Genomic DNA, 22,697 nt, shown 5'->3' with positions numbered 1-22,697 from the left:
TTCTTACAACTCTTAAAATTCGCTCTATCATATATATATATATATATAGTTAAATTTCTTAATTGTAATTATTTTTATTCTTTCAAAGAGTCAAATTCCAACTACGATAGTATTTGAGTAAATTAGTATTTTCTAAATCAGAAAAGATTAGGAGTGTAACATTTATGTACTGTTATTGTAAAAATTTATACATAATCAGTACATCATCAATTATTCATTAGTACTACATTTTTTTGAAGAATGAATGCTAATTAAAAATAAAGGTTCAATGATATACAATCAGTACATACATTTTCTTATGAAGATTAGATAAAACAATACTTTGAATTAGGGCTGACAATGAACTGATCCAACTCAGTATTCGTTCGAAATTCGATTCATTATTTAGCTCGATAAATTTGGTTGATGAACCAAATGAGTTAAATTTGAGCTGAAAATTTGAGCTCGTTAAATAAATGAGTCTAACTTGAGTTAGATACAATTTGACTTGTTAGGTTCATGAGCTGATTCGGTATATATAAATTAATTTATATGTTTATTATGATTCATGCATTATTTTTTATATTTATTATTATTATATTATTTTCTTTAAAATTAATTAATCATTTGAGTTAACGAACCAATTTGAACTGAGCCGCATAGTTTACGAAATTTACCGAGTCGAACTCAAGCTAAAAAATAACTCATATTAAACTGGAATCGAGTTTCAAGCTGAATCAATCTTTATCGAACTAAATCGAGCTAAACTCTAGTTCGACTCGATTTGGCTCATTTTCAACATTACTTGGACCTTTGTAATTTAGAAGTAGCTCTTTTTTATTTGATTATTATTTTATTTCTAATTAAGAAATGAAAAAAATCGAAAGGCAGCGCATTATTCATATCTGACACAAAACCACCCAACTCAATCGAAACGCGTTTCTCACTCTCAAATTTTTCTTCCCTTTCCTTCTTCAACCTCGTTAGGTTTTTTTCAATTCTCTTTCAAAATTCGAATTCTTCATCATCACAATCTCAATCTCATATGCGATGTACAGCAATTTCAAGGAACAAGCAATCGAGTACGTGAAACAAGCCGTACACGAAGACAATGCTGGAAACTACGCAAAAGCTTTCCCTCTATACATGAACGCTTTGGAATATTTCAAAACGCATCTCAAATACGAGAAAAACCCTAAGATCAGAGAAGCTATAACTCAGAAATTCACCGATTACCTTCGCCGTGCTGAGGAGATCAGAGCTGTGCTCGATCAAGGTGGGCCCGGGCCTGCTTCTAACGGAGACGCTGCGGTTGCTACGAGGCCCAAGACAAAGCCCAAGGACGGTGGTGGTGAAGGTGATGGTGAGGAGGCGAAGCTTCGGGCCGGGCTGAATTCGGCGATTATAAGGGAGAAACCGAATGTTAATTGGAATGATGTTGCTGGATTGGAGAGTGCTAAGCAGGCTTTACAAGAGGCTGTTATTTTGCCTGTGAAATTTCCTCAATTCTTTACTGGTAATGAATTTTTGTCATACTATATTGGATCATTCATATTTGTAGTAGTAAATGTTTTAAATAGCTGTTGCGGTCGGACAATTACTGCTGATACAGTTTCGGCGACACTCAAAGTCTTAACATATTTGTGTAATGGCCGGGGGATCCATGATTGTAGTTGTAAACTTGTGGTGAAACAATTTTATTCTAGTTACAAGATAGTAATGGATTAGAAGCATTATGTGTTTAGTATGGATTTATTAAACTTATGAACCAAACTATCGATTTATCAAAATCTCTATACTCTCTTCCCCCCAATGAATACATAAGCACCACTATGGGTGAAGTATAATACTATAGTATTCTAAACAATGGGTGAAGTATAATGCGGATCCTAATAGCTCAGTCTAAAGTTTTTTGGGTTTTGCCATCATGTGCTGCTATCTAGGATTGAATACTGTTGGTGAAGTATAGTACTATAATATGCTAAACAACATGCGGTTAGGTATTGCATTGAGAAACTTAGAGGGGGTTATATTTTTTGCTCAATTTGCTTATCTGCTGCATTTATTTTAGTATGCGAATCGCGTATTTAAATGTTCAAAAACAATGAACTGCAATTTGGTGAAACATTATTTTCTCATTCCTAGGGTCTGCTTGGTAAAATAGGTTATGTTTTATTTTTCATCTTAAATTTGTTTGTGCTACACAAGTGGAAAGTGATTTTCTTTCCAACTATCTATGTATGCTGTACGCAGACCCTGAATCAGCACAGTTGAAATCATTTTTTGTTATATGATCAGGATAGAATTTATGTTCACTAAATCGTTTTGATCATGGACTCTATCAGGTAAAAGACGACCATGGAGAGCATTTTTGTTGTATGGGCCTCCTGGAACAGGGAAATCATATTTAGCCAAGGCTGTTGCTACAGAAGCTGACTCCACATTTTTCAGGTAATACTATTGTGTATAGATTTGAGTAACTTCCCATGTCCAAAATTTACCAGATTTCAGTGAAAATCCTTGGAAGAATTCACATTCACGATTGAAAATATTTTTTGGTCTCAATTTATAGGCATTAAATACTTGAATTGCAAGTAAGCAGTCTTCTAGGACCTTCCCTATCTATAGTATCCCAATGGGATTCTAATTCTACCATATTTGTGTTAAGGGTACTTAAGTTATTCTAAATAAATAAAATCTTAATTCCTAATAATGATTCTTACAGAAATTAAACTAAAATCATAAAAAACTGAAACATAGTTGTAATTGACTTCCTTTGTCCTCATTCATTTTCAGATCTTCTATTTGGATAAAATAAAAATTAGAGGACTTAAATGAAAATAGTTTAATCTTTTGGTTTTAAATAAATGATGCTAAAATTATAGGTGTTGTGTATTGTTATGAATTTAGGTCCATAAGTTGACATGTTCTTGCCAGCCCTTTTAACTTTTGAATTCTTCACCAGTATTTCTTCATCAGACCTTGTTTCAAAATGGATGGGTGAAAGTGAAAAGCTGGTTTCAAACCTTTTCCAAATGGCTCGAGAAAGTGCCCCTTCTATCATATTTATTGATGAAATAGATTCCCTATGTGGACAGCGTGGAGAAGGCAATGAGAGTGAAGCTTCAAGACGAATTAAAACTGAACTTCTGGTTCAGATGCAGGTAATAGTTTGATGGTGGGGATTTGTTAAATTGATGATAAACCATGTAATTAGTTTGTTAGTTTACATTTGAATTGCGTTATGCACAACAAGTTGTCAAGAAGGTTCACTCCTGGTTATATACTCAATTACTCATATATATGGGTCCTTCGTTAATATATTTTTTCTCCAGATCCTACAGATAAAAATGTAATTGATGTCGTGCATTCCACTTTCAACAATATAAACCTAGGCACAATCTTGTCTGGTGATTCATTTTCAAAGTATGTTTTCTTGGGTTATCATGATACAATGGCTTTCTTGTTTCAAGGACTTGTAGGTGTTGGGTGCTTCTTAGTGCATTTGTGTGCTTTCATTTTCAACAACTTTTGGCTAAAATTTTATTGTTTCAGCATGTGAGGCCACTGTAGTTGTATAGTGGAACAAGGTTGAGCTAATTGGGTCTTGCTTGTAGTTTGGGTCTAAAAGTTACATTTGAGTGTGCAATAACAGCAAAACTTGAATGTTGGATAATAGTTATATTCACAACATTTTGATTAACATTTTGTATTCTCTGTTAATTTTTATATTTTTTTCTCCAAATAATTAACAACTCTAAGCTATGCTGGATAATAGTTATATTCACTTCATCCCTTTGATTTTCTTCATTACATATTTTCTAGGAGATATTTTCTTCTTCATCTGAATGAACTACTCAACCATGTTTTACAGAGCGTTAAACACTCAAGCGTTTAGCCTTAACTTTTCTTTCTAATCCATGAAGTATTGAAACTTGTATTGTAACTTGGTTGATGGATTTCAATCATCTGCGAAGTTGCATGCTGTTTTTTTATTATTAATGCGCCTCTTATCAAAATCTTTTCCCTTCAGAAGTGATTCTGTTTTCTGTTTTGCTGCTTTTATCATAAGCTAAACCCATTAGTTTTTATTATTTTGTAAAATATTTTGGTTTTACTGAACATTCTCCCAAATGCATGTTATTATCCATGCTTCTGTTTTGACTGACTTTTTTGTTTTCCGTCATTTTTGGTATTTGTTCTCTCTTTTCTATTTCTTTTTATTACCAATAGCGATGTAGTTTATCCACTTGAAATTGTAGGGTGTTGGAAACAATGATCAGAAAGTTCTCGTACTTGCAGCCACAAATACACCCTATGCTTTGGACCAGGTAATATGAAAGTAATTCTGCTTATGTGATCTCATTTAGAGTCAATATGACGTCTTGACTAATCATTATATAATTGCAGGCAATAAGGCGGCGTTTTGATAAGCGTATATATATTCCACTACCAGATTTGAAGGCTCGCCAACACATGTTCAAGGCAAGGGCAATTTACATGATTATGAAGTGTTGGATTTTATTCGGCTGTATAAACCTAGCAAATGGTTTCACCATGCTTTTTTCTTGCTTGATAAATTGAACAGGTGCATCTAGGAGATACTCCTCATAACTTGACTGAAAGTGATTTTGGACACTTGGCTAGAAAGACAGAGGGGTTTTCTGGTTCAGATATATCTGTTTGTGTAAGTTTCATTTCTATATGAAATAATTGGTTTCAATTATCTCTTTCTGAGATGAATTTAAAGTTCAAGCTTTTGGATCTATTATTCAGGTGAAGGACGTTTTATTCGAACCTGTTCGCAAAACGCAAGATGCTATGTTCTTCTTTAAGAATCCCGAGGGTATGTGGATCCCATGTGGACCAAAACAACAGGGTTCAGTACAAATCACAATGCAAGATCTTGCTACTCAAGGACTTGCTTCCAAGGTATTCATGTTGTTGTTTTTATAGCAGCATGGCTGTACCTGTCTTTTTTTAAATGATTATCGGCTAAGTAGAGTATGATGTTTTAGGTAGGTTGTTGTTATATGCATCTTTAATTGAAATGGGAGAAATGCTTAATAGTCTATATACTATGCAGATTCTTCCACCTCCCATTACAAGAACTGATTTTGACAAGGTACTAGCTAGACAAAGGCCTACAGTAAGCAAAGGTGACCTTGAGGTTCATGAGAGATTCACCAAGGAGTTTGGAGAGGAGGGTTAATTCTGATGGAATTTCACCTCAAAAGATCCACTGCTTTAAATTACATTGTTATGATTTTAACTTTTTTAGCTGTTGGATCAAGTGAAATGCATATTTCGTATGTATTTGTTTTTTGGGATGCCAAGTCCCCTATGTAAGAAGGGGGATTATGAAAGTTGATACTCATTTTGCTTCAACTAAGTTTTGTATATTGAAATCTGGAATTAGAAAAAAATAACTTGTAACATCTGGTTGTTTATGTTGTCTGTGTAAAACTTTTGAATTAAATGTACCAATGCAAACGTTGCTTCTCATTAAGTTATTTATGTATCAAACAACCTAATATAAATCTCATGTGCACTTTCTTGGCTTGTAAATTTGCATGTCTGGAGATCATTCAGTTCCACATCCCTCTCTTGCGAAAAGAGATCATCGATGCATGATAACTTACGGAACATAATTTGAGACAATAAATCTTTGTTCCTTTCTTGCTGCGTTTTGAAGTTGCATATTACCTCTCTTAGCATACATGGTAAAAAGAGCACTTTCAATATATATGTTAATCCTGCCCAAAACCATTTCAGTTTATCAAGTTTGAGGACAACTAGTGGTTAATACTATGATGACCTTCTCTTAAAAAAAAAATACATGTGTTAATCATTGGGAGAAATTCGAAAGTAGATGTGGAATGTGGAGAATGTAGTTTTAAATAGTGCATAGAATTGGTTTTAATGGTTTTATTTAAAGATTAATATATGCATGCAGCAATGTAATATTGTAATTCTTATGGTATAAATTATTTTGGAAATAAAATAACTTGAATAAAGAAAATAAAATAGTTATAATTAGTTTAGAGGGGATATAGGAAATTAAAATATAAAATTAAATAAGTTTTTGAATGATAAACTTGTTGGGTAAATTTGAAAAGCACAATGGAGATAGAAATTTGAGGAGATAGAAAAAAAATGTGTTTTTAGTATTTTGTTGGAACAGGCTATAAAAATATATATCCCATAACCTTCCATTTCATGTTGTTTCAGATATATTTATCCATTTCAAAGAATGAAGATATTCCTCTTCCATTAAGGCCTATTTTGGACAATTACCTATTTCACTTCTTCCCCTTAGATATTTGGAGTTTGCACATTAATGAAAAAGAGTAGTCTCTAACTTATGGGGTGGCTACAACCCTATATAGTTAACATCAACCATTCTCTAAACTTTGTTTGCTCAAACAAAGAAACATTTTCCTATAAACACCAAATAGGGTTACCTCACTCCTTATCTACCCTTTTATTTCTTCCATTTCAATATGTTTGTTACTCTCTTCTGTTGCAACTACAACCCATGTTCATTTTTTTATGAGTTGATGACCACATATTCCTTACTTTATGTTAATTCTAATCATATACAATTTTTATAGTCATATACTAAAAAAAGCTAATCACATGTACAAATTTGTTATGTACTAAGAAAAATTGTGTTAATCATTAAAGAATATATATATATATATATATATATATATATATATATATATATATATATATATATATATATGTGGACTATTAGATCTTATTTGAACGGCAAGATTAAAATAAACATGAACATGATTATCGTGTGACTAGTGAACAAAGATCACATATCCCAAAAAAAATTTGTTTTCATGTCTCAAGCCAATCACATTGTAATAAGTAATCAAAAAATTTGTTTTCTGTTTTTTTAAGTTTTTTTCTTAACTAGTTGGCGTTTTTTGATATGATTGATACATAATGGGACACCAATTCTTGGGACATGTAATCTCCATTCGTGACCAATAACTAACTTTCAACCCTAATCATCTATGGTTGGTTGTAAGACCCATATTTATTGTTCTCACAGTTTTATATGAGAACCATTCTCACTTGAGTTATCCCATATAGGAAGCGACTCATGTGAGAACAATGTGTTATTGTGAGAAATAAGAACAATTAATATGGATCATTGGATCTTATTTGAACGGTCAATATTAAAAAATATATGTACATGATCAGTAACTAATTTTTAATCTTAACCATCCATGATGGGTTGTAAAGCCCAGATTTATTGTTCTCACGATTTTTATATGAGAAATATTCTCATTTGAATAATTCTCATTCCATATATATATATATGGAGCGACTCACGTGAAAACATTGCGTTATTGTGATAAATGAGAATAATGTGATCCATAACTAACTTTTAATCACAATCATCCATAATTAGTTAGAAGACTAGATTTATTATTTTTACAGTTTTTACATTATAACTGTTCTCACTTTAGTAATCCTATATATATATATATATATATATATATATAAGTCATATATATGAGTTTATTCTTATTCACACATAGAATACTTTTCTCCCAAAATATAACATGTCCATCATGTGATTCCTTAGGTTGATCAAACTTTTAAAGATACATGTGAGATATTAATGTCAAACATTTATGTTTCCCGTTTTTTAAACTACTACTAATTAACCAGCTTTAGTTTTAACGTGACATAAAAAGAAGATAACATCAATTGAAGTGGCCAAAACATTAATAGTGGTTTAACAGATGAAAAAATCTAATACTCTGTGCAATATATATTAAAATTAAAATAATAAGTATTATTATATATAAAAAGATAGAAATATTAATGTCAAAATTGTAAATTTAAACATATCTAATCAAATAAATTACATATTATATAATTGATCTTTATGTGATTTCATATTTTGAAATTATTTAGTAAGTAATTCGTTGTCAATGTTATTGAATATTTCTTAATCAATATAAGTCACTAGCTAATCATTCATTCATCTCTTATTCGATGACACAATCTATTTTTTCATAATCTTAAAGAGTTAAAGTTGGAAATTCTATTTCTATAGTTGTTGTGACAAGAAGTAAAATCATTGCCACATTTAAAAGTATATAAATTAATGGGTAAACAATGTATCTTTTACTCTCAACGAACTATTCTAAAAAGATTATTGATTTCTTTCATTCAATTTATTAGTATATCAATTATATAAATCTCAAGTTGATTAACAAACATCATCAAATTAGTTGAACAAAAAATCAGGTGGATAAACTTTATGAATTCAAATAGTTTTGTTATATTAAAACTAGAGAATAAATTGGTTGGATTCAAACAAAATATACAAAAAATCAACTCAATATTTTTTATAAAAAAATAATCTTTAAGTTGTATATACATAATAATATAAAATAATTCAACATGGAATCATAGTTATAAAAACCGTACCGTACCGGCCGGTTCAACCGGAAAATCGGTCAAAACCGGTGAATCGGCCGGTATTTTACTAAACCGGTTGGTTTATACATATATATATATATATTTTTTTTTAAAACTTAAAAATTCATTACAAGGTGACTCATCTTTCTAACTCTTCTTCAACACCTCAAGACACATGCTTCCAAAGCATACTTAGATTACATATTTTGGTTCCTAACATTCGTGTGTAATCTCAGTGACATTTGTGTAATCTCAGTGACATTTGTGTAATCTCAGTGATAGGATTTGGTAGAAAAATATAATATATAATATTCATATAAGATAACTTTGACTCATTAATGTTAAATGTTAAAACTCTAAATTTATTTGTTTTATAGAGTGAGTTGTGAAGTTATGTCATTTATTTATATTTTGTGGTTGTTAAGTGATACTTTTGGATTGATATATGTTTTTTAATTTAGACTTTGAATTTATTAAAGACTTAAAGTTGTTTATTTATGTAAATTTTGAATAGATTATAAATTTGAGTATCTACCTATTTGGAATTTTTTTGTTATAGGTTTATATATATATATATATATATAAATATAAGTAGGTATGTCCGGTTTAACCAACATGTGATTTAATTACTGAACCACTGTACCACTGGTTGAACCATTGTACCACTATACCAGTGTCCAGACCGGTTTGATAACCGATACGGTTTTAACAACACTGCATGGAATGATTATTTATTTTTTTATGAAGCATATGTTTGTAAAAACATAAATTTTGAACTTGTAGAATTCTAAATAATAAACATATTTTTTGAAGAAAAAAATCAGGAAAATCCATGTTGTTCATTTACACACAGTGAAATGTATATAGCACCACCATTCATGAATTTAGTAGAAAGAGATGAGAAGGAAAAGAATGGGAAAGAAGTTGAAGAAAAACACTCCATATTTATTCTATGTTTGGTTTACATGAGAAAAAGTGAAAGAAAAGTGCTCTCACCCACAAAATTTAATGTGAAAAAAAGGTCACTTGCTTTATTGGGACAACAACCCTGACCATGCATATTTATACTCATTTATTGGGACAACAACCTTAACCATGCTATTGCCAACAGAAAAAAAATGTATGGTTGGAAAATGTAAGTTTTATATATCTTTATTAATATTATATTTCATTTATATTTAATTTTTATTAACTTTTTTAAAAAATAATTCAAATAAATAATGAATAATTGTTATGATTTTATATGTTTTTATTAGTTGGATTTTCTTCTAGGACCAACATTTCAAGATATGACTAATGTTAGAGATGGACATCCATTCAAAAAATGTTTGGCATACTATAATTTAACATATGATTGTTTTTTAATCTTGTTCACTCACCTCAATTCCTAAATGCTAGTTAATTTTTTTGGAAGTTGTGTCCATTGTGTATGTTGCTATGGGTAATCATTTTTGTCATGATTACTTCTAAAAGTCCATACTCCCCAAGTAAGGACTTGCTCAAGAGACTTGTATTCTCAACCCTTTTGTAGCTTATGAAAGAGCTTTTTTCTTTTCTCAAAATCTCTTAAATTTTTGTTGTTGTTTTGAACTTCCAAATAATTTCCCATATATATAAGAGTATTAAGTTAGAAAATAAAGCCTACAAATGTGGCCAATAAATATGTATTTAATGTGTGTGCTATTAACATTAAAGCATATAAATTCTGTGATCCGGGTTTAAAAGAATAATTTGTGTGGAGATACATGTAACATGTTATATTTGAAGACAAGTATATTTTATAGTTTTTGATGCTATCATTTAAGATTATATTTAATTAGAATTAAAATATTAATGTATTGTCAAAATCTTATCAATTGTCTCTATATAGTTTCGTCTCTACATAAGTTTTTTTAGAGGGCACAAATGATTGTGAAATCAAATGATGTTCCATGAAAACAATTTCCCCTTTATTAAAAATAAAAGGTGGCTAAAGATGATAGGTTTTAATATGTAAGATTATCCATAAAACTAAAATTATCTTCATTGAATATTGACTTATAGCATGAAGCCATAAATACTAAAAGAGTGTAAAACGTGTATATTGATAGTGTAAAAATTTATACACAGACAGTGTATTATCTACCATTCAATTGCAATAATTTTATTTAAAAGTCAATAATAACTAAAAGTTAATGGTTAATGATGTAGTGATAATATAAAAAAAAATACATTTCAGTGTATATATCTTTTTCTCATACTAAAATGGCAAAAAGTACCTAATTATTATCAAATAACAAAAATATAAGTACATAAACATAACTTATTTCTTGTTTGAATGTTGACTTGTACCAAAAAACTATAAAAATGAGAAGGAGAAAGTACATAATCATTATCAAATAACAAACAAAGTACACAAAATTATTATTCCTATCAACCATTAACTGAACGATACCCATCAATTTATGAAGCAACCATATAAAGTGATACAAGCATTCAGCCCCAAGTACAAAATAAATAAAATCACATTAAATGTTTGCCACCTTCAACTTAACCTCCAAATCAATAACATGTGCACCATCATAAATGTTCAAGTCCTCATGCACATGAATCTAAATCCTTTATATTAAAAACAATTTATGTCTATATACCAATCTAATAGAATTTTGTTTAATAATAAATATCAAACCTTATTTAATTTCTTATTAATTATAATACTAACACATTTAAATATTTGACAAAAATTATTAGCTTGATATAGAGATATAAAAAAACTTTTAATACAGAGAATTTGGATTCCATCCATATTTCCGTTAGCAATTTTGAAGTGTCTGACCAAGACAGACAACCAATAAAGATATTTTTAATATATTTGCTTTAAAATGAAAATCACTCGAATATTTGGTTATCTCATTGGTATCATACATTGGTGTGAAAATTTAATTTGTTTTCTTAGTCTTATTAATTTTATTTTTTTAATTGTCTAAGAGAGTATACATATTTCGGTATGTGCTTTAATTAATTAAAGAATGTATTTATACACTAATAGTGTAAAAATTTATACATTGGTAGTGTAAAGATTTATATATTGGTAGTATAAAGATTTATACATTGGTAGTGTAAAGATTTATACACTGGTAGTGTAATGATTTATACACATGCATTTTATCATTCACCATTTATTTGGATTATATTCTTTAAAAAGTCAACAATAATTAAATATTAATGGTGGATGATATAATAATATTGTATAAAACTTATACATTGTCATTACATACATTTTTTTTCTCTTAATTAAATTGATACTTGGAATTTAGAGTAATATATGCATGTTAGGTAGATAAGATTTAGTCATATGTTTTTTATCCTATAATAGGTTGTGACATCCTTGTCAATCTTTATTTCCTTTTAAGAGTGATTTGTTTCTATGTTTTTGCATTCTACAACATGCTTTGAACCATTTTCAAAATCACATTGAAAAATGCATACATGAAAATGATAAAAACAACTAGGATTGTTAACATACTTAGTCTAAATAACCAACCGTACACATTTTATCATTAGTGGACTCACTTTGAGCTTTCAATAGTTTTCTCTAGTGGGACATCCATGGAAGTGGAGTTCAACAATGCTTCTTCAATTTGTTGCATTCCATGGGTTATGTCCATTCTCCACATTTTTTTCCATAATTTTCAATTCTTCTATTCTAATAAACTTATCAACCTTTTTTTTTAATTCATTCATGGTCTAATGACTTCCCCTTATCTTATCCCATTGATTAACATGTGTGGGATTATCGAGTGGTCCAGAATGGAGATTTATTATCTCTTTTGGTATCCCTAACGATGTCTCAGACCAATCAAAAGGAGGTAGAGGATTCTCGTGATGAAGTTGTTATGATGTAAACCATAGTAAAAGTTATAGTTATTTCAATTAACTTATTAGTTAGAGTAAGCTATCATGTTGGATAGTAATAGTGTAGTCTTGATCAAGTTAATCATGTAATAATTTACTAAATGAGAATAAAACATCTGATTTTGTCTCATTTATGTGTATTTACAAATGTGTGGTTATTAGATCTATCATTAGTGTTGGATACATTATGTGAGAATTCATATCCTCTCCAAAAATATTAGATTGAGATGATGATATATGATATTAATGAAATTTTCATTGTCCAGATTTTAAATTATTTGTAAATAATAAATTTTAAAAAAATAGCAAACTCTCATTTATCTATGGGAGAGGATCTCAACCCATCACGTGACCAATGTCAAACTGAGACCACCTTCAAATATAGAAATAGTACATAACTGCAAAGAGAATCATCGAATTCTGAAATACAGAAAAGTTTTATGAAATCTTGATCACGTAATGATATAAACCTATGAGTTTTTGTTGTGTCGTTATACGTACAATTTAGAATAATAATTACATCATTTCCCAATAAAAATTTACTTTTTTTACCATATGTCTTAAGGCACATACCAAAAAATCAATAATTTATTAATGAAATATAATAATTCCAATCCTTCGTTATATTAATATATAATGGTTTAGATGATGCACTTTTGCATACACTTTAATGGAGCTAGTACATGTGAGAATTTGGGGTGGGCATCAAAGTATAGCGAATAAAATATATTTATTGTTAGAGAATTCTAGTTTTGTGTCTCTAATATATTTTTAGATATAAATGAAAATAAAAAAACTAATTTGGTTAAAAAAATACAGACATAGTTATATATGAATAAAGGAGAACTAAAAGTCCCTAAATATAGACAACCTATGCTCTTTAACACCATGTGCTTCATATTCTTACCTATGCTTTATATATATGGAGTTATACAACGGCAAAAATGCAAAACAAAAATTCATCTATACTAAACTTCTGCTCTCATTATATGTATACTATGCCCATGATGGAGCTTAGAAATGTTAGTGATTTTTTTAAGGGAAAGACAATTTTAGTTACTGGAGCAACAGGATTCCTAGCCAAGGGTACATTATATTATGTCTCCCTCTACCTTAAGTTTTATTCTTGTATTTTTGTTTAGGTGATGATTAATTATTTAATGTTTTCTAACATTTTTTTGAGTAGTTTTTGTGGAGAAGATACTAAGGGTTCAACCGGATATAAAAAAGTTATACCTTCTTGTAAGAGCATCGGATCCTTATTTGGCTACTCAACGTTTGCACAATGAGGTAAGGTATCAACTCTCTAATATTAAATTTTTGAGGTCTCTTTCATGAAGTAGAGCATTTTTTAGGGGTTTTCTATCTACCAACTCTCTATCTATCTAAAATTAAATTTGATAAATAATTAATGTGACTTTGATACCACTTGTTGGACTCATCTGTAGTTATAGGGAAGCCTCCAAACATCAAGAAGTTTCATTGTTATAGAGGTGTGAGAATAATAGAGACTCACATGATTGCTTTTGTGTTTAACTAATTGAAATTTTTACTCTGTTATACAAAATTTCATTTTTGAATAATACATTAAAATATGAGTCTAAACACCATTTTGATCAAAATTAATTTTAAAGAATATAATCAAATTCTTCAAAATCATATTTTATAAACACTCACCCAACAACCAAACATGCACTTAGCGGTTTAGCATGGACAATCCTGCTAGAGATACATACTTCACATATCTCATTAGAAGTATCTTCAACCAACCCTCCTTAGTTTTATTATATCACATCACCCCACACAAAAAAAATAAGGGAGAAGAATCAAAAGTTTCAGAACATAACGTCTCATGGCAATGGAGTAGAGATGAAAACTTCAATGGCCAATAGTAGAGAAAGATGAAGAAGATGAAAAATACTTCAATATTGTATTGAAAAAATGAATAAAATGTGTTTCATCAAGTAGGTCCATAAGTTATCACATATTTTTATATTTCATAAACATTAACCTCTCATAAAATTCAATTATTATCACACATACTTTTTCCAATGAAGAAGTAAAGGTATAGCTTTTGAATTATGAAGTAATACATGCATATTTTATTACTAACTAACTAATCCATGCATATATATTTATATGTAGATCTTTAAGAAGGACTTGTTCAGGGTTGTACAAGATAAGTGGGGTGCAGATTTTGGCTCCTTCATATGCAACAAAGTGGTAGCTGTTGCTGGCGATGTGTCACGTGACATGTTTGGACTTATTGATGTTAAACTGAGTCAAGAGATGTTGGACGACATAAATATTATAGTACATAGTGCAGCAAGTACTAATCTTGATGAAAGGTAAATAAAATTGTAACATAATTATCGTGTTTTATAGTTCTACCTACTAGTCGTTTTTAAGTGGAAAAAGATGTATGTACTGATAATATAAGAATTTTTACGATGTTGTTGTATCATTCATTTTTAATTATTATTGACTTTAGATACAAGTATCACAAATGAATTGTGGATGGTACACGGACTGTGTCATAGATATTCTTATGTTTTATATATGATTTCTCAAATATATGTGAAATTGAATGAGACATAGTCTAGTTATTTTATGATTTTCATGTTTTGTTTTGTTTTTCAGATTTGATGTTGCAATGGGTACCAATACGATGGGAGCTTTTAATGTTTTGAATTTTGCTAAAAGTTGTCGAAAAATAGAAATTATTCTTCATGTATCCACTGGTATGTAAATTACAACATTTTGATGGAATAGAAATGAACATTATGAAATAAAATGGAACTGAAATAATGGAATGAAATGAGAATCACTATCTCTTTGTTTCAAGGATTTAATATATATAAAAGATAAAATGTGATTGGCATTTTTTCAAGAACTGAGTCTAGCTTGAACAAAAAAATCAGGTTTGGAAGCCTATTCAATTTGTAAAAATATATTCTAATATATTAAGATGCATATTTCTAAATAGGCTAATTGACAAAAGATTTATGTAATAAGAAATATTTTTATTTAAATTAATATAGTAAAATAAAAATCTAATATAATATTTTTAATAATAACAATATCATAGTATTATATTTATTTAAATAACCATGCTTGACAAGCATATAATTTTTTTATTACATATAATGCTTAACATTTTTGGGCTACCTAGATCAAGCTTCTACTAAATATTTAATTAGCAAAGCAATATTGAAGATTGAAAGTTTTTTATTTTTGTTTCAGCATATGTGTGTGGGCCAGGGGAAGGACTTGTAGCTGAGGAACCGATCCATATGGGTCAGACACTAAACAACTCTCCAAGATTATTAGATATCAACTTAGAAAAGCACTTGATTAAGGAAAAACTCAGTGAACTTCATGCACAGAATGCCAATGAAGAAACAATCACCAAAACAATGAAAGAGTTTGGAATGATAAGGTGCTTTCTCAATCTCTTATATATAGGATGTATATTATGTTGGGAAGTAAGTCCCACATCGTCAATCTTATTCTTTTATGTATGAGTTGTATGAGCGGTACACGCTTGTTGTCTCAGAAGTTGTGTCAATGTACGTACTGTGAATGGTTAGAAAATTAATTAGTTATTTATTTTTAACTTTAAGATATTTTTCACCAATCTTTAGCTGATGGTACATAAAGTGGCACAATAAATATGCTCCCCGAATTAGGCTACCCTCTTATTAACAAGTGCATTCCTAATAATCAAAATCTTTAATATCCATGCAAGTCTTTTTTCTATCCTTTCAATTTGGTCTTGAATTTTACTTATGATTGATAATAATGTAGGGCAAATTTGCATGGATGGCAAGACACATATTCATTTACAAAAGCAATGGGAGAAATGATAATGGGAAATATGAAAGATAATCTACATTTGATTGTCACACGTCCCACTATGATAGTTGGTACTCACTCTGAACCCTTTCCTGGTTGGATTGAAGAAGTCAGGTACTCAAAACCCCTTAAACACGAGTAATGATCATTTCCATTAATGAAGATGCAAGTACCACATAATAATATATAAAAGATAAAATGTAATGACAGTTTTATCATTTCGTTTATCATAAAATCACATTTTTGTGATTAAAAATATGAGGAAAAACAATTACTTGTCTCTTCATTAATAAAAGAGATCATTATTCCTTAAACACATCTACTTCATTGCCTCTCCATACACTCAAACATATATATATATATATATATATATATATATACATTTGCATGTATATACACATATAAGGAACTACTCACGCAAAAATAATACATGCGTTATTGTAAGAAATAAGAATAATTAAGATTAAGATTAAAAGATATATACACATGACTATTATATATAATAACTAATTTTTAATACTAATCATCTATCATCTATGATTGATTGTAAGATCCAGATTTATTGTTGTGAGACAGTTTTTATATAAGAAATATTAAATGTCACTCTTTATATATATATTCGTTAGTGTCAGTAGTAAAAATAAAATATTATTCTCCAAACTTACTCTTGTCAATCTTAGAGTAAGTTTAAAATGATTTAATCTGATAATTACAGAACTATAGACTTTTTGATTGCTGCTTATTGCAAAGGAACATTAACAAGCTTTGTTGGTCATTCAGAGATAGTTTTAGATACGGTGAGTCCCTCATTATAAATTATCCTATAGTTTATTCAATTATATTCTATGTCTCACATTTAAAATTTAACAATTGAAATTATAATATGCAGATACCTGTGGATATGGTGGTAAATTCTATGATTATAGCACTTTTGGCTCATTCTAAGAATCTATTCAAAAATTGGATCTACCATAGTGCTTCTTCCTTAAGAAATCCATTCAAATATTCAGATCTTCAAGATATTATGTATAGTTATTTCACAAAAAATCCATGGGTGGATCAATATGGAAAACCAGTAGTTGTCACAAAAAAACTAACATTATACTCTACAAGTATGGATCAACTTCCCTTAAACAAGGTATTAGTTCCTACAACTAAAGCTAATTAAATTGAGAATAAATAATTTCTTCAATCATGAGATAAATTATTTCCTCCGGTCAGTAAAAGTATGACACATGTACTATTTTGTTTAATATTAAAAATATTTTTGTAGAAAATGATTAAATATAGTTGAATGAGATAACTTATTTCTTTATATCAGAAGATATTTTATTCTCGATTAAGTTCTTATCCTAACATTATACTAATTTTATGTAATGGCACATTTCTCACTAATCCTTTATTTTTTTGCATTTTTGAAGGGATCAAAGTTGGAGAGAATAAGTGATTTGTACAAACCTTATTTTCTCTTTCAGGGCATGTAAGTAGTACCATTCTTATGTCTACAAAATCAACCTTAAGTTATGTCACATTCTATATTCAATTACATTGATATAAACTTTGTACTATTTTGTGAACATGCATGCAGCTTTGATGACAAAAATGCAGAAAAGTTAAGAATAGCTACAAAAGGGGTTCCTGGTATGAATAAAGAGTTTAACTTTGATCCTAAGGCTATTAACTGGAAGGACTACATGATGAATATTCATTTTCCTGGTTTAGTCAAGTACTCTATACGTAGTAAGATGTAACTTGATAATAATCTATGGTTGTGTTGTGAAACTTGTATTTGGATTGAGTATTTAAATTTGCTTTTGTGGGTCAATAAGTATCATATGAATTGATATGGATTATTTAGATTGCTACAAGAAATGTGTATGAAAACTTTGGTTCTTTTTATATAAACTTCTCTTACATTTACATTTAATACTCACTCATACTCTCATCAATCTGCAATAACTATATTGCATATAGAAAAGTGTTCCACAAACAATTTTCTATAAAATAAGCATGTGATAGTAGTTTGATTATGTGGTTAAGAAAATCTCCCATCAAATTTGACATCACAATCCAACTAAACTACCCACAAATGTTGGTATATCAAATAATTTTAGCATAGAAGCCAATTCAAACGGACCAACACTCAATAGTTCAGTGGGGTAAAGAACAAATAGATGAACTCTTAAGGTCTGTTTGAAAGATTTGTGAACTCTCATCAAGTTCTAAATGTGTCCTTATATGTCTACTTTACTCTTTCATACAATGAGTTAAACCAATAAAACAAAATATTGAGTTCAAGTTAATGAGAGGGTCTCATTGGCCAGTACAAGTCAGAATAACCTGAGCATATACTACTACCTATATAATTGCACCAATGAGATTGAACAGATTAGTTTGGGGTAAAAAAAACAGCCATTGTTTCCATTGTTTTAAAATCATTGCAAGTGTAGAGCTCAATAACCACATTTCTTTTATAGGCCGCCAGCAAAATCCATACCAAGGCATGTACATGGAAAGATTGTCATGAAGGAGGAGACCTCTCTTTTCTTTTACCTGTCACGGAAGTTGTGTTATTCACATCGACATGGGAATCCAAGCTACCAACACCATTTGCACATCTTCGTAGCCCGTGGCAATCGCTTGGGTTATGATGACTTGAGAGACTACCATTTCCAGAAGTATCCACGCCGTTAGAAACAGTAGCCACAGCATCTTGAGCACTTGGCCGGGTGATGCAGAGCCAAGTTCTTGAAGACTCGCAGCTACTGCCTGGTGCTGAAGGCACATGCCATGATCCTTTTTCTGATTCCTGAAACACAAAAAATTTCAGGTTTTGTACAAAAATACTGAATTTGATAATTGGGATGCATCTAGTGTACAAAAACATCTTGGATGCTTGAGCATTTAGGAGTTAGGACTTTCATGTTTGGTATGGCAGATTAGGGGTCTAGGCATGTGGAATGCTAATGCTGCGGTCTAGTTGCACTTCATATTCATAGATATTAGGTGAATGCCTAATTATAACCTTTACCAATTTCAAATTATGTTGATATAAGATTTTTGTGGGATTAAATTAATTTCAATGTACAATTGGCAATTCATTAAAAAGAAGGAAAAAAAGAAAACTCATGCCCAGGCATATTTAGATTCGAAGAATTTTGAAAGGAAATCACATGCCCGGGCAGTTGTAGGAAACACGGACGACGACAAAAATGACATCACGAAAACTATTCCCCCTGGAACAGAAAATTGAAGCCTCTCACATAATCTATGAGAGGTTAAAAATAAGCATACGCATAAGCATCATGTTATGGAAGAACAGTACAGATCTCTCCTCAAACACCAAATGACAGAAGCTCTTTGGTAGACATCAGCAGTACAGAACACTTAACACGATCCTAACAAAAATAGTATAGTAGTATTTCCCATAAAATGCCAAGGTGCGCTTAACAAATATTACCTGAATGACCAACGAATATGATGGTGGCATCTGAAGTTTCATGTTTCCTTTGACAAATGTGTAGTGAACCTGAGGATAAAGAAAACAAGTTTATTTTCACGGGAATAAAGGCACACCATAAGGAACTCAATTCTTAAATGGCATACGTATAGACTTTATACTACACTTGAACGGCTCTATCAATGAAAAACAAATCCTCCAACATTGGAGTTTGTCCTGAGTGCTAAAAGCTACACATGGTGTTTCTCCAACCAAATGAAACAAATCAAATACCACCCACACTTTCCACATGAGATTAGACATCCAACAAAATTTAAAGAGGATGAGAAGAAACGAAAATAAAAACCTCACAATGCAAGAATAATCAGTTTTAAAAAGAATGAGAATCTATACAAGTAAAAAAGTGCTCAACCCAAGTTAGAGTGCAGGACAAGCAAGGGTGTGATAAAATTTGAAAAGTTGAACAAATGAGGAACAATCTTACCATAGAAGACTTGGTGCATTTGAAATTGTGATTAGGGAATAAAACACTAATGATGCTTAAAAATTAAAATACACAATATCAGAAATAAATAATAATTTACCTGATGTCTTTCTTTCCATTGGTTAAAAAAGTCGCTTCCTACGAGTTCAAATATGTGATCTCGCATTTCATCATTTGTAACAAGCAAGCACCTGAGTTTTACAGCAGCATATAGCCAGTACCTGTAACCCAGAAGAGTTAACAGTAATAAAATGCTTACATAAAAAATACCCAGAAAAAAGCTAAGCCCAATGACAATAATTTTGCAATTTACCAATCATCATTTGATCCGGTTGGTGTTGTATAGAGCGCACCATGATTCATCCACTCCTCTACCAGTTTTCTGCTGGAAGGATTTTCCATAAGCCCTCTTATTCGCTTATTGTGCAGGATTACCAGGGGCCATTTTTTCCCACTCTGTTTGTATAGCTCTTTTACAACATCATCAACCTGCACTATTAAAAAATCCCAAATATAAACACAATTAGTACTATAAACAATAAAGTTCAGTTATTATACAAGAACAAGAACTTATGTAACTTCATTTGAGCATAAAGGGACAAAACAAATTTGGCAAACAACCTGAGAAGTGCTAAATCCACCATCTGCAAAATTTTGTTGGTAAAGCCCAACATTTGCTCCATCCACTATGGCTTCATAGCAGGCATGTTTTTCAAGCCAAGCCTGAAATTCACTAAAATGAGCCTTGACCTCTCGCTCCATAGCCAAGGCAGCAATAGATTGAGCAAACTTCTCCGTCTCCTCATCATCGATATCAACACAAACCAATCTCTCATTACAACTACTACAATCTCCTTCATCATTAACACTCGTTTTTCGCACATTCCAATCCCCTTTTCCAACCCAACCTAGACCATGCCATCCTCCCCCATTCCTCAAAATCTCGTCTTTCACTCGCCCCGCATCAAAACCCGCCTCACCAACAACCTCACAACCACTTCTACTACAAAACCACTCTTCAATAATCAAAGCTGTTGATTCCAAAACACGCCTCACCGAACTTCTCAACTTGTGCAAATATTCATACACCTTATCTGCTCTCCCATTCTGAGCACTCACCTTCAAAAGTGCAGCAATCTCAGCTTCCTCCAAAACCACACCCGAAACCTTCATATGCTCCTCAACTTCATAGGCCTTATTCGCATCAAGACGCTCACAGAAACAGAACAATGCAGGATCATAAGTCCGCAACCTTGGCAAAGTTTTATACTTTCCAATGCTCTTAACCAATTCAAAAGCATAATCAGCATCACCTTTCGCCGTGGCGAGTCTCGCCACCGCGGTAACAGTGGCTTCGTTAGGGTTTAGACCCAAATCAACCATATGATTGAAAATGCGAAAACCGTAATCCAAAGCGGAATCTTTGAGAGATGGGTCAGTGACGGAAGTGGAACATAGGTAAAGTAAAGCATTGAAATGGTGTTGATTGAAACGAGTGTTGTTGAGTGAAACGGCGTCGTCGTAGAGGGAAATAGCGGCGCGTAAATCTTTGGACTTTGAACATGAATTGAGCTGGTATTGGAATTTGAATTCAGGGTTTTGGGTTTTCTTTTGTTTCATCATTGTTATTGGAATTGGTTGAATGGAAGCGAGAAAGAAGAAAATGGAACAGGATGTCAAAATTGGTTTTGTTTGTAACAAGTTGTCGCATGTTGTTGTCTAGGGTTGTGTGGGTTGGGTTATTATAAAGCATTGGGCCTTATTTGGTGTTCTACTTATAATAATGCTTGAAAATTTATAAATTTCAATTAAAATTCATCCTTTATGGATTTCAATTTAGTTAGTTTCATTTAGACTTCAATATTTATAGTTTCTCTTTTATGATAAAACAAGCATGGCCATCCACTTCGTATTTATTGATTTGCATTCTTATTTTTCGTATATATATCATTTTTTATTTTTGTGTTACATTTTTTAAAGAAAAATAATTTAATATAAAAAATGTTATATAGAAACTAAATAGAGACTAATTATGTAAGAAAATTAATCAAATATAGAATTGAAGAAGAAATGATAAAAATAAAAAAATATGTGGAAGATAATGATATATTGTAAAAAAGAATAAACATAATATTTGGAAGTTTATGATGATTATAAATAGAGAAATTACAAAAGGTTAATTTTAGAATATAAAAATTATGGCATAATAGTTATTTGTAGTTTTAATTTTATATATAGTATAGAAATATAGATAAAAATTTCTTAACCAAAAAAAATGTTCTCATCTTCGATTAACATTATACCCTTTAATCTTAGAAATGAAAACTAGTTGATAATTATTATCATTTAAATCATTACTAATATCCTTTATTTCCTTATTTTGAAGCTTTCTAAATGCTCCTTATTTATCTAGTTAAATGAGTCTCATTTAAATTTTAAAATAAATATAAATTCGTGTTATTTAAGAAAGATCGTTTATGGTGCCAAAATAAATTTAGACTTATGTCTACCATTATTTTGTACATATGATATATATATGAGATATATACTATTTGAAATATTAAATTGTTT

The 22,697-nt window shown here is 30.3% G+C and overlaps 3 protein-coding genes across 3 annotated transcripts; 2 read left to right on the top strand and 1 right to left on the bottom strand.

The window, feature by feature from the left end:
* Positions 871-5,512, top strand: LOC109351153 (protein SUPPRESSOR OF K(+) TRANSPORT GROWTH DEFECT 1-like). Its single transcript, XM_019592518.1, has 8 exons — positions 871-1,495; positions 2,325-2,430; positions 2,945-3,143; positions 4,242-4,310; positions 4,390-4,464; positions 4,568-4,666; positions 4,756-4,911; positions 5,066-5,512. The coding sequence occupies exons 1-8, from the start codon at positions 1,030-1,032 to the stop codon at positions 5,189-5,191; spliced, it is 1,296 nt and encodes a 431-aa protein (XP_019448063.1). The 5' UTR covers positions 871-1,029; the 3' UTR covers positions 5,192-5,512.
* Positions 13,310-18,087, top strand: LOC109351150 (probable fatty acyl-CoA reductase 4). Its single transcript, XM_019592514.1, has 10 exons — positions 13,310-13,413; positions 13,514-13,617; positions 14,473-14,675; positions 14,968-15,068; positions 15,571-15,766; positions 16,135-16,296; positions 16,898-16,979; positions 17,072-17,320; positions 17,604-17,662; positions 17,771-18,087. Exons 1-10 carry the CDS (start codon positions 13,317-13,319, stop codon positions 17,931-17,933), a joined length of 1,416 nt encoding a protein of 471 aa, XP_019448059.1. The 5' UTR covers positions 13,310-13,316; the 3' UTR covers positions 17,934-18,087.
* LOC109351149 (proteinaceous RNase P 2) lies at positions 18,373-21,834 on the bottom strand. Its single transcript, XM_019592513.1, has 5 exons — positions 20,748-21,834; positions 20,440-20,615; positions 20,227-20,347; positions 19,643-19,711; positions 18,373-18,991 (listed from the first exon to the last, which is right to left on the bottom strand). The coding sequence occupies exons 1-5, from the start codon at positions 21,747-21,749 to the stop codon at positions 18,704-18,706; spliced, it is 1,656 nt and encodes a 551-aa protein (XP_019448058.1). The 5' UTR covers positions 21,750-21,834; the 3' UTR covers positions 18,373-18,703.

This window comes from Lupinus angustifolius, chromosome LG06 (genome assembly GCF_001865875.1).
Source record: "Lupinus angustifolius cultivar Tanjil chromosome LG06, LupAngTanjil_v1.0, whole genome shotgun sequence".
Classification (NCBI taxonomy): Eukaryota; Viridiplantae; Streptophyta; class Magnoliopsida; order Fabales; family Fabaceae; genus Lupinus; species Lupinus angustifolius.
The sequence above is the reverse complement of the archived record's forward strand: the minus strand, read 5'-3'. Positions and strand labels throughout refer to the sequence as shown.

Excerpts from the sequence above, each read along its gene's own strand:
- LOC109351149 (XM_019592513.1), bottom strand. The coding sequence starts at position 21,749 with ATGATGAAACAAAAGAAAACCCAAAACCCTGAATTCAAATTCCAATAC. Across the intron at positions 20,616-20,747 it reads GTGGATTTAGCACTTCTCAG|GTTGATGATGTTGTAAAAGA; the intron begins GTTGTTTGCCAA and ends TTAATAGTGCAG. Across the intron at positions 19,712-20,226 it reads AATGGAAAGAAAGACATCAG|GTTCACTACACATTTGTCAA; the intron begins GTAAATTATTAT and ends CTTTATCCTCAG.
- LOC109351150 (XM_019592514.1), top strand. The coding sequence starts at position 13,317 with ATGTATACTATGCCCATGATGGAGCTTAGAAATGTTAGTGATTTTTTT. Across the intron at positions 15,069-15,570 it reads TATTCTTCATGTATCCACTG|CATATGTGTGTGGGCCAGGG; the intron begins GTATGTAAATTA and ends TTTTTGTTTCAG. Across the intron at positions 17,663-17,770 it reads TATTTTCTCTTTCAGGGCAT|CTTTGATGACAAAAATGCAG; the intron begins GTAAGTAGTACC and ends ACATGCATGCAG.
- LOC109351153 (XM_019592518.1), top strand. The coding sequence starts at position 1,030 with ATGTACAGCAATTTCAAGGAACAAGCAATCGAGTACGTGAAACAAGCC. Across the intron at positions 1,496-2,324 it reads ATTTCCTCAATTCTTTACTG|GTAAAAGACGACCATGGAGA; the intron begins GTAATGAATTTT and ends GGACTCTATCAG. Across the intron at positions 4,465-4,567 it reads CTCGCCAACACATGTTCAAG|GTGCATCTAGGAGATACTCC; the intron begins GCAAGGGCAATT and ends TAAATTGAACAG.